Genomic DNA, 12,175 nt, shown 5'->3' with positions numbered 1-12,175 from the left:
GCTTTCGTATTTACATAACGCCTTTAATGTAGCAACATGTCTCAAAGCACTTCACAGCAGCGATTATCAAACAAAATTTGACCCCGAGCCACATAAGGAGATATTAGGGACAGGTGACCAAACTGGGTTAAAGAGGTTGGTTTTAAGGAGCGTCTTAAAGGAGGAGAGAGAGGCGGAGAGGTTTAGGGAGGGAGTTCCAGAGCTTGGGGCCCAGGCAGCTGAAGGCACGGCCGCCAATGGTGGAGCTATGGAAATCGGGGGATGCTCAGGAGGGCAGAATTGGAGGAGCGCAGACATCTCAGGGGGTCATGGGGCTGGAGGAGGTTACAGAGATAGTAAGGGGTGTAGGGGCTGGAGGTGGTTACAGAGATAAGGAGGCAAAAGGAGCTGGAGGAGGTTACAGAATAGGAAGAGGTGTATGCTGAAGGGCGTTAGAGATAGGGAGTTGTGTAGGGCTTGAGGAAAGTGCAGTACTGAGGGAGCGCCGCACTGTCGGAGGGGCAGTGTTGAGGAAGCGCCGCACTGTCGGAGGGGCGATGCTGAGGGAGTGCCGCACTGTCGGAGGGGCGGTACTGAGGGAGCGCCGCACTGTCGGAGGGGCGGTACTGAGGGAGCACCGCACTGTCGGAGGGGCGGTACTGAGGGAGCGCCGCACTGTCGGAGGGGCAATACTGAGGGAGTACCGCACTGTCGGAGGGGCCATCTTTTGGATGAGACATTAAACCGAGGCCCCATCTGCCCTCTCGGGTGTAAAAGATCCCGGGGCCACTATTGGAAGAAGAGCAGGGGGAGTTCTCTCCGGTGTCCTGGGGCCAATATTTATCCCTCAATCAACATCACTAAAACAGATGATCTGGGTCATTATCACATTGCTGAGTGTGGGAGCTTGCTGTGCGCAAATCGGACGCCGCGTTTCCCACATTATAACAGTGACCACACTCCAAAAGTACTTCACTGGCTTTGATGCGCTTTGGGACGTCCGGTGGTCGTGAAAGGCGCTTTATGTATTACTGAGGTGTACGAAAGTATGGGCCTTACGCTAAACATCCGTAAGACAAAGGTCCTCCACCAGCCTGTCCTCGCCGCACAGCACTGCCCCCCAGTCATCAAGATCCACGGCGCGGCCCTGGACAACGTGGACCATTTCCCATACATCGGGAGCCTCTTATCAACAAGAGCAGGTATTGACGACGAGATCCAACACCGCCTCCAGTGCGCCAGTGCAGCCTTCGGCCGCCTGAGGAAAAGAGTGTTTGAAGACCAGGCCCTCAAACCTACCACCAAGCTCATGGTCTACAGGGCTGTAGTGATACCCGCCCTCCTGTATGGCTCAGAGACATGGACCGTATACAGTAGACACCTCAAGTCGCTGGAGAAATACCACCAACGCTGCCTCCGCAAGATCCTGCAAATCCCCTGGGAGGACAGACGCACCAACGTTAGCGTCCTCGACCAGGCCAACATCCCCAGCATCGAAGCACTGACCACACTCAACCAGCTCCGCTGGGCAGGGCCACATTCTCCGCATGCCAGACACGAGACTCCCAAAGCAAGCGCTCCACTCGGAAATCCTTCACGGCAAACGAGCCAAAGGTGGGCAGAGGAAACGTTACAAGGGACCACCCTCAAAGCCTCCCTGATAAAGTGCAACATCCCCACCGACACCTGGGAGTCCCTGGGCCCAAAGACCAGTCCGCCCTAAGTGGAGGAAGTGCATCCGGGAGGGCGCTGAGCACCTCGAGTCTCGTCGCCGAGAGCGTGCAGAAACCAAGCGCAGGCAGCGGAAGGAGCGTGCGGCAAACCAGTCCCACCCTCCCCTTCCCTCAACCACTGTCTGTCCCACCTGTGACAGGGACTGTGGCTCCCGTATTGGACATCATAGCCACCTAAGGACTCATGTTAAGAGTGGAAGCAAGTCTTCCTCGATTCCGAGGGACTGCCTATAATGATAAACACGAGACTTTCTATTTCTGTCTTGCTCTCAAGATAGAAACATAGAAAATAGGTGCAGGAGTAGGCCATTCGGCCCTTCGAGCCTGCACCGCCATTCAATATGATCAAGGCTGATCATGGAACTTCAGTACCCCATTCCTGCTTTCTCTCCATACCCCTTGATCCCTTTAGCCGTAAGGGCCACATCTAACTCCCTTTTGAATATATCTAATGAACTGGCCTCAACAACTTTCTGTGGTAGAGAATTCCACAGGTTCACAATTCTCTGGGTGAAGAAGTTTCTCCTCATCTCGGTCCTAAATGGCTTACCCCTTATCCTTAGATTGTGACCCCTGGTTCTGGACTTCCCCAACATCGGGAACATTCTTCCTGCATCTAACCTGTCCAGTCCCGTCAGAATTTTATACGTTTCTATGAGATCCCCTCTCATTCTTCTCAACTCCAGTGAATACAGGCCCAGTCGATCCAGTCTCTCCTCATATGTCAGTCCTGCCAACCCGGGAATCAGTCTGGTAAACCTTTGTTCCCTCAATAGCAAGAATGTCCTTCCTCAGATTAGGAGACCAAAAGTGAACACAATATTCCAGGTGAGGCCTCACCAAGGCCCTGTACAACTGCAGTAAGACCTCCCTGCTCCTATACTCAAATCCCCTCGCTATGAAGGCCAACATGCCATTTGCCTTCTTCACCGCCTGCTGTACCTGCATGCCAACCTTCAATGACTGATGTACCATGACACCCAGGTCTCGTTGCACCTCCCCTTTTCCTAATCTGCCGCCATTCAGATAATATTCTGCCTTCCTTTTTTTTTGCCCCCAAAGTGGATAACCTCACATTTATCCACATTATACTGCATCTGCCATGCATTTGCCCATTCACCTAACCTGTCCAAGTCACCCTGCAGCCTCTTAGCATCCTCCTCACAGCTCACACTGCCACCCAGCTTAGTGTCATCTGCAAACTTGGAGATATTACACTCAATTCCTTCATCTAAATCATTAATGTATATAGAAAAGAGCTGGGGTCCCAGCACTGAGCCCTGCGGCACCCCACTAGTCACTGCCTGTCATTCTGAAAAGGACCCGTTTATCCCGACTCTCTGCTTCCTGTCTGCCAACCAGTTCTCTATCCACGTCAGTACATTACCCCCAATACCATGTGCTTTGATTTTGCACACCAATCTCTTGTGTGGGACCTTGTCAAAAGCCTTTTGAAAGTCCAAAGACACCACATCCACTGGTTCTCCCTTGTCCACTCTACTGGTTACATCCTCAAAAAATTCCAGAAATGCATCAGTTGAGTCTGGTGGGAAGTCATGTGACTCACCTGTAGCGCTCGGTCCAATCGGAGCTGCTCCTCACCCAGCACAAGATGGGGAGTGGTTTCCTCGAAGTCGCTCAGTCTCCGTTGCTGGGCAGCTTGGCTTTCCTGCACGGCTGGAGAAATCAGAGAGACACGGGTCTGAGTGAATCAGGAGCGAACCTGGATCAACTCCAAGCTACCACGAGCGAGCAAAGGTGTCAAATTCTCAAACAGGCCGAACGGCTCGTCACCATGGAGGAACCTGCAGCTATAGCACCAGCAATAACTTGCATTTATATAGTGCCTGTAATATCCCAAGGCGCTTCACAGGAGCGATTATCAAGCACAAATTGACCCCGAGCCCCAGAAGGAGATATTACTGACAGGTGACCAAAAGCTTGCTCAAAGAGGGACATAAGAACTTAAGAAATAGGAGCAGGAGTCGGCCATTCGGCCCCTCGAGCCTGCTCCGCCATTTAATACGATCATGGCTGATCCGATCATGGACTCAGCTCCACTTCCCTGCCCGCCCCCCATAACCCTCGACTCCCTCTCCCAGGGAAGGCACAGCACAGGATTGATGGGCAAGTTTTAAGGACCATCTTAATGGAGGAGAGAGAGGTGGAGAGGTTTTGGGAGGGAGTTCCAGAGCTTCGGGCCCAGGCAGCTGAAGGCACGGCCGCCAATGGTGGAGTGATTATAATCACGGATGCTCAAGAGGGCAGAATTGGAGGAGCACAGAGATTTCAGGGGCTGTGGGGATGGAAGAGGTTACAGAGATAGGGAGGGGTGTAGGAGCTGGAGGAGGTTACAGAGATAGGGAGAGGTGTAGGGGCTGGAGGAGGTTACAGAGATAGGGAGGGTTGTAGCGGCTGGAGGAGATTACAGAGATAGGGAGGGGTGTCGGGGCTGAAGGAGATTACAGAGATAGGGAGGGGGCGAGGGCCATGGAGGGATTTGTAAGCAAGGATGAAGAATTGTAAAATCAAGGCGTTGCTTAACCGGGAGCCAATGTGGCTCAGCGAGCACAGGGGGTGATGGGTGAGCGGGATTAGGTGCGAGTTAAGACACGGGGCAGCCAAGTTTCGGATGAGCTGAAGTTTATGGAGGGTGCAAAGTGGGAGGCCGGCCAGGAGTGCGTTGGAATAGTCAAGTCTAGAGGTAACAAAGGCACGGATGAGAGTTTCAGCAGCGGATGAGCTAAGCCCGGAGCGGAGACGGGCGATGTATAGAGGGACCTGGGGGTCCTTGTACACCAGTCATTGAAAGCAAACCTGCAGGTGCAGCAAGCAGTTAGGAAGGCCAATGGTATGTTGGCCTTTATTGCGAGAGGGTTTGAGTACAGGAGCAAGGATGTCTTACTACAGTCATACAGGGCCTTGGTGAGACCGCACCTGGAGTATTGTGAGCAGTTTTGGTCTCCTTACCTAAGGAAGGATACACTTGCCATAGAGGGAGTGCAGCGAAGGTTCACCAGACTGATTCCTGGGATGGCAGGACTGTCGTACGAGGAGAGATTGGGTCGACTAGGCCTGTATTCACTGGAGTTTTGAAGAATGAGAGGGGATCTCATTGAAACGTATAAAATTCTGACGGGGTTGGACAGACTGGATGCGGGGAGGATGTTTTCCCCGGGGCTGGGAAGTCTAGAACAAGGGGTCACACAGTCTCAGGATACGGGGTAGGAAATTTAGGACCGAGATGAGGAGAAATGTTTTCACTCCAAGGGAGGTGAACCTGTGGAATTCTCTAACACAGAAGGCTGTGGAGGCCAAGTCACTGAATATATTTAAGAGGGAGATCGATAGATTTCTAGACACAAAAGGCATCAAGGGGTATGGGGAGAGAGCAGGAATATGGTGTTGAGATAGAGGATCAGCAATGATCATATTGAATGGTGGTGCAGGCTCGAAGGGCCGAAAGACCTGCTCCTGCTCCTATTTTCTATGTTTCTATCTGTTACGGAGGTGGAACGAGGTGGTTTTTGTGTGTATCTGTAAAGCATGCACTCCCATGTTCCACCACCAGGGAGCGCATCCCCTGAAGTCCCAAGGGATCCCAGCATCCCTTGGGAACACTGTATATAAGCCGGCCCCTAAGGCCTGTTCCTCACTCTGGAGTGTCTTATTAAAGACTGAGGTCACTGTTACTTTAACCTCCCTGTGTGCAGCCTCATCTGTGTCAGGAACACAACAGTTTTAGTTATGGAGAGGTTTGGGGTGGGAAGCTCAGCTCTGTATTACTCCAAATTGTCCCAAAGTACATTCTGAAGTCCATTCTGGTTATGTGGACAAATTCAACACAATACGATCCCTCAGAAAGCAAATAGGATTATTGACCGATTCATCTGTTTTAGTGATGTTGGTTGAGGGATAAATATTGGCCCCAGGACACCGGGGAGAACTCCCCCTGCTCTTCTTCGAATAGTGGCCCCGGGATCTTTAACATCCACCTGAGAGGTGCTGTGGAAAAGTCTCACTCTTTCAGTACTGAGGGAGCGCCGCACTGTCGGAGGGGCAGTACTGAGGGAGCACCGCACTGTCGGAGGGGCAGTACTGAGGGAGCACCGCACTGTCGGAGGGGCAGTACTGAGGGAGCACCGCACTGTCGGAGGGGCAGTGCTGAGGGAGCACCGCACTGTCGGAGGGGCAGTGCTGAGGGAGCACCGCACTGTCGGAGGGGCAGTGCTGAGGGAGCACCGCACTGTCGGAGGGGCAGTGCTGAGGGAGCACCGCACTGTCGGAGGGGCAGTGCTGAGGGAGCACCGCACTGTCGGAGGGGCAGTACTGAGGGAGCACCGCACTGTCGGAGGGGCAGTACTGAGGGAGCACCGGACTGTCGGAGGGGCAGTACTGAGGGAGCACCGGACTGTCGGAGGGGCAGTACTGAGGGAGCACCGGACTGTCGGAGGGGCAGTACTGAGGGAGCACCGCACTGTCGGAGGGGCAGTGCTGAGGGAGCACCACACTGTCGGAGGGGCAGTGCTGAGGGAGCACCGGACTGTCGGAGGGGCAGTACTGAGGGAGCACCGGACTGTCGGAGGGGCAGTACTGAGGGAGCACCGCACTGTCGGAGGGGCAGTGCTGAGGGAGCACCGCACTGTCGGAGGGGCAGTGCTGAGGGAGCACCGCACTGTCGGAGGGGCAGTGCTGAGGGAGCACCGCACTGTCGGAGGGGCAGTACTGAGGGAGCACCGCACTGTCGGAGGGGCAGTACTGAGGGAGCACCGCACTGTCGGAGGGGCAGTACTGAGGGAGTACCGCACTGTCGGAGGGGCAGTACTGAGGGAGTACCGCACTGTCGGAGGGGCGGTACTGAGGGAGCGCCACACTGTCGGAGGTGCCGTCTTTCGGATGAGACGTTAAACCGAGGCCCCGTCTGCCCCCTCGGGTGGATGTAAAAGATCCCGGGGCCACTATTGGAAGAAGAGCAGGGGGAGTTCTCCCCGGTGTCCTGGGGCCAATATTTATCCCTCAACCAACATCACTAAAACAGATGATCTGGGTCATTATCACATCGCTGTGTGTGGGAGCTTGCTGTGCGCAAATTGGCTGCCACGTTTCCCACAGTACAACAGTGACCGCACTTGAAAAAAAGTATTTAATTGGCTGTAAAGCGCTTTGGGACATCCGGTGGTCAATAGAAAGATAAGAAAGGGGAGGGTCAGGGAGTGAGGAACGAGGTCCTGCGAGTGAATGAGGTTCACTCGGTTGATTCCGGGGATGAGGGGGTTGACTTATGAGGAAAGGTTGAGGAGGTTGGGCCTCTACTCATTGGAATTCAGAAGAATGAGAGGTGATCTTATCGAAACGTATAAGATTATGAGGGGGGCTCGACAAGGTGGATGCAGAGAGGATGTTTCCACTGATGGGGGAGACTAGAACTAGGGGGCACGGTCTTAGAATAAGGGGCCGCCCATTTAAAAGTGAGATGAGGAGGAATTTCTTCTCTCAGAGGGTTGTAAATCTGTGGAATTCGCTGCCTCAGAGAGCTGTGGAAGCCGGGACATTGAATAAATTTAAGACAGAAATAGACAGTTTCTTAACCGATAAGGGGATAAGGGGGCGGGCAGGGAAGTGGAGCTGAGTCCATGATCGGATCAGGCACGATCGTATTAAATGGCGGAGCAGGCTCGATGGGCCGAATGGCCGACTCCTGCTCCTATTTCTAATACAGAGGACACAGACACATTGAGCAGGCTGTGAGGCACATGGTTTAAGGGCATAGCGTCCTGCAAACAGTTTTCAATGCACAAGACTCATGCCAAAACAGACAAGGGGGCCTTCGCCCATAACACGCTGATTGTGGAGGTGGTTTCCAGGATGTATTGCTCTGACCCTGCCAGGCTGCGGCACTTGGCGAAGGCACTCCCTTACAATGACGTCATTCCCAGGAAGCCACGTTAGGTCAGGAATCGAAAATAAATGGCTTGGCCACATATGCAAACTCCATCGGCGACATCTGAGCCAAGAGGATCTTCCCCACCCATTCTCATCTCCCGCCCGCCCAATCACAGGCCGCTTGGCTCAGTGGGCAGCTCTCTCTCTCTCGCCTCAGAGTCAGAAGATCGGAGGTTCGAACCCCCACTCCAGAGACTCGAGCCCATAATCCGGGCTGACACTCCCAGTGCCTGTACTGAGGGAGTGCCGCACTGTCGGAGGGGCAGCACTGAGGGAGTGCCGCACTGTCGGAGGGGCAGTACTGGGGGAGTGCCGCACTGTCGGAGGGGCAGTACTGAGGGAGCGCCGCGCTGTCGGAGGGGCAGTACTGAGGGAGCGCCGCGCTGTCGGAGGGGCAGTACTGAGGGAGCGCCGCGCTGTCGGAGGGGCAGTACTGAGGGAGCGCCGCGCTGTCGGAGGGGCAGTACTGAGGGAGCGCCGCGCTGTCGGAGGGGCAGTACTGAGGGAGCGCCGCGCTGTCGGAGGGGCAGTACTGAGGGAGCGCCGCGCTGTCGGAGGGGCAGTACTGAGGGAGCGCCGTGCTGTCGGAGGGGCAGTACTGAGGGAGCGCCGCGCTGTCGGAGGGGCAGTACTGAGGGAGCGCCGCGCTGTCGGAGGGGCAGTACTGAGGGAGCGCCGTACTGTCGGAGGGGCGGTACTGAGGGAGCACCGCACTGTCGGAGGGGCAGTACTGAGGGAGTGTCGCACTGTTGGAGGGGCAGTACTGAGGGAGCGCCGCACTGTCGGAGGGGCGGTACTGAGGGAGCACCGCACTGTCGGAGGGCCAGTACTGAGGGAGCGCCGCACTGTCGGAGGTGCCGTATTTCGGATGAGACATTAAACCGAGGCCCCGTCTGCCCTCTCAGGTGGATGTAAAAGATCCCGGGGCCACTATTGGAAGAAGAGCAGGGGGAGTTCTCCCCGGTGTCCTGGGGCCAATATTTATCCCTCAACCAACATCACTAAAACAGATGTGATCTGGGTCATTATCACATCGCTGTGTGTGGGAGCTTGCTGTGCGCAAATTGGCTGCTGCGTTTCCCACAATACAACAGTGACTGCACTTCCAAAAAAAGTACTTCATTGGCTGTGAGGCGCTTTGGGACGTCCTCAGATGGTGATAGGTGCTATAGAAATGCAAGTCATTCCTTTTCTCTCTCTCTCTCTCTCTTTCCCGTTCTTTCATCACCGGCCTGGGAGTGCTTGAAAGGGGCAGAGGGGAAGTGAGTCCCATTTCCTCAGACGATACTCCACCCCTACCCTTTCAGATCGGCCCAGACACAGGCAGTGATGCTTCCCCGCTGCGTATCCCACAGGGCGGAACGCTCCCGGAGAAGATCGGCCAGATTCGGAGTTGGGAAAAGCGGCTTGTGCAAGAGGCACTCCTCGTGGCAGGCTGGGGCCTGCCTCCCAGCCATTGCAGAGAACAGCCAGAGTTAACCCTGGGTGGCTCCTTCCAAACACACCACTTCAAACGCAGCAATTTCCGCACCACGACTGTATAATTGTCACGATTGTGCTCCGCTCCTATGACTTATTTTGGGAGCCTGATGGTCAGACACAAACCACCCAAATGCTGGGACTGAACCACACATTCACAAATGAACATAACAAACAGGAGCAGGAGTCGGCCATTCGGCCCCTCGAGCCTGCTCCGCCATTCAATGGCTGATCCTTCATGATGGACTCCTCAGCATTTTCCCAATGACAGATGTTCGACTAACTGGTCTACAGATTCCTGCTTTCTGTCTCCTATGCCTGTTACTTTCAAGAGCAGGCGCTCATCTGTAATTAGTTCTGAGGCCCATTGTCCAATCGTGTGTGATGAGACAGTGTAGAGGGAGCTTTACTCTGTATCTAACCCCGTGCTGTACCTGCCCTGGGAGTGTTTGATGGGACAGTGTAGAATGAGCTTTACTCTGTATCTAACACCGTGCTGTACCTGCCCTGGGAGTGTTTGATGGGACAGTGTAGAGGGAGCTTTACTCTGTATCTAACCCCGTGCTGTACCTGCCCTGGGAGTGTTTGATGGGACAGTGTAGAGGGAGCTTTACTCTGTATCTAACCCCCTGTACCTGCCCTGGGAGTGTTTGATGGGACAGTGTAGAGGGAGCTTTACTCTGTATCTAACCCCGTGCTGTACCTGCCCTGGGAGTGTTTGATGGGACAGTGTAGAGGGAGCTTTACTCTGTATCTAACCCCCTGTACCTGCCCTGGGAGTGTTTGATGGGACAGTGTAGAGGGAGCTTTACTCTGTATCTAACCCCCTGTACCTGCCCTGGGAGTGTTTGATCGGACAGTGTGGAGGGAGCTTTACTCTGTATCTAACCCCGTGCTGTACCTGCCCTGGGAGTGTTTGAACTCTCCCACATTACAACAGTGACCTCACTCCAAAAGTATTTCATTGGATGTAAAGCACTTTGAGATGCCTTCATTCGTGAAAGGAACTCTTCCTTTCCTTCCCTCTGTAAATACACACAGCCCCGCACCTCTCTTTCCCTCTCTCTCTCCCTCCCTCCCTCCCTCCGTCCGTCTGACTCTCTCTCCCTCCCTCCCCGTCTCTCAATCTCCCTCCCTCCATCCATCCATCCATCTCTCTCTCTCTCCCTCCGTCCGACTCTCTCTCTCTCCCTCCGACTTTCTCTCTCTCTCTCTCTCTCTCCCCCTCCGTCCGTCCGTCCGTCCCTCCCTCTCTCTCTCCCTCCGTCCCTCCCTCTCTCTCTCCCTCTCCCTCCATCCACCCCTCCCTCCCTCCATCCGACTCTCTCCCTCCCTCCCTCCCTCCGACTCTCCCTCCCTCCCTCCCTCCGACTCACTCTCCCTCCGACTCTCTCCCTCCCTCCCTCCCTCCGACTCTCCCTCCCTCCCTCCGACTCTCTCCTCCCTCCCTCCCACTCTCCCTCCCTCCCCACTCTCTCTCCCTCCCTCCCACTCTCTCTCCCTCCCTCCCTCCCTCCCACTCTCTCTCCCTCCCTCCCACTCTCTCTCCCTCCCTCCCACTCTCTCTCTCTCCCTCCCTCCACTCTCTCTCCCTCTCTCCCTCCCTCCCTCCGACTCTCTCTCCCTCCCTCCCTCCGACTCTCTCTCCCTCCCTCCCTCGACTCTCTCTCCCTCCCTCCCTCCGACTCTCTCTCCCTCCCTCCCTCCGACTCTCTCTCTCTCCCTCCCCCTCCAACTCCCTCTCCGTCTCTCTCCTTCCCTCCCTCCCTCTGTCTCTCCATCTCACCCCCTCCATCCCCATCTCTCTCCCTGTGTGTCTCTCTCTCCCTCCCTCCCTCTCCGTCTCTCTCCCTCCATCTCCGTCTCTCTCCCTCCCTCCCTCCATCCGTCTGTCTGTCTCTCTCTCTCTCTCTCTGCCTTCCAAACAGATTGTGTTGAACCCACCACACACCGCCCCCCCAGCCCCAGCCCTGTTGAACCCCCTTTTCCCTGCCCCAGCCCTGTTGAACCCCCTTTTCCCTGCCCCACATACCCCCAAGCCCCAGCCCTGTTGAACCCCCTTTTCCCTGCCCCACACGCCCCAGCCCTGTTGAACCCCCTTTTCCCTGCCCCACACCCCCCCCCAGCCCCTGCCCTGTTGAACCCCTTTTTCCTGTCCCACACCCCCCACCCTGCTGAACCCCCTCTTTCCTGCCCCACAGCCTCCCCAGCCCCTGCCCTATTGAACCCCTTTCCCCTCCTCCACACACCCCCAGCCCTGTTGAACCCCCTTTTCCCTGTCCCAGCCCTGTTGAACCCCTTTTTCCCTGCCCCACACCCCCCCCCCCCAGCCCCAGCCCCAGCCCCGTTGAACCCCTTTCTCTGCCCCACCCCCCCCAGCCCCAGCCCTGTTGAACCCCCTTTTCCCTGCCCCACACCCCCCAGCCCTGTTGAACCCCCTTTTCCCTGCCCCACACCCCCCCAGCCCCTGCCCTCTTGAACCCCCTTTTCCCTGTCCCACACCCCCCCAGCCCTGCTGAACCCCCTCTTTCCTGTCCCACAGCCTCCCCAGCCCCTGCCCTATTGAACCCCCTTTTCCCTCCCCCACAAACCCCCAACCCTGCTGAACCCCCTCTTTCCTGCCCCACAGCCTCCCCAGCTCCTGCCCTATTGAACCCCCTTTCCCCTCCTCCACACACCCCCAGCCCTGCTGAACCCCCTTTTCCCTGTCCCACACACCCCCCCCCAGCCCCTGCCCTATTGAACCCCTTTTCGCTGCCCCACACACAGAGCGGGGGGGTATTGCGCTTACCGGGTGCGGGCGGCGACCCGGAGCGGCGCAGTTGCGGCGGAAGGAGTTGCGGGCCGAGCGTCCCTCCGGCGCAGAGGCTCCAGCACCAGCAGCACACGGAGACCAGGCTCCAGGGGCGGCCCGTCCTCGGCATCAAGCCCGGCTCCGGCTGCCCATCGCCCGGGACAGCGAGCCTGACAGTCCCAGCCTGAAACTCACACTGGGGGCTGTCCGGGTCACGTTCACCCTCTCCCCCCACCCCCTGGCCACA

General features: G+C 56.3%; 1 protein-coding gene across 5 annotated transcripts in view; it reads right to left on the bottom strand.

The window, feature by feature from the left end:
- The window catches only part of adam15 (ADAM metallopeptidase domain 15), an 89,259-nt gene extending 77,084 nt beyond the window's left edge, over positions 1–12,175 (bottom strand). For all 5 annotated transcript variants that reach the window (XM_070868677.1, XM_070868679.1, XM_070868680.1 and 2 more), the window contains exons 1-2: positions 11,926–12,175; positions 3,280–3,389 (exon numbers count right to left, since the gene is read on the bottom strand). In XM_070868677.1, the coding sequence (XP_070724778.1) occupies positions 3,280–3,389; positions 11,926–12,058 (243 nt within the window). In that variant the 5' untranslated portion in view covers positions 12,059–12,175. The remainder of the gene's footprint in view (positions 1–3,279; positions 3,390–11,925) is intronic.

Source organism: Pristiophorus japonicus, chromosome 30 (assembly GCF_044704955.1).
Source record: "Pristiophorus japonicus isolate sPriJap1 chromosome 30, sPriJap1.hap1, whole genome shotgun sequence".
In the NCBI taxonomy this organism is placed as follows: domain Eukaryota; kingdom Metazoa; phylum Chordata; class Chondrichthyes; family Pristiophoridae; genus Pristiophorus; species Pristiophorus japonicus.
Note: the sequence above shows the minus strand (reverse complement) of the source record. Positions and strands in the feature narration are given on the sequence as shown.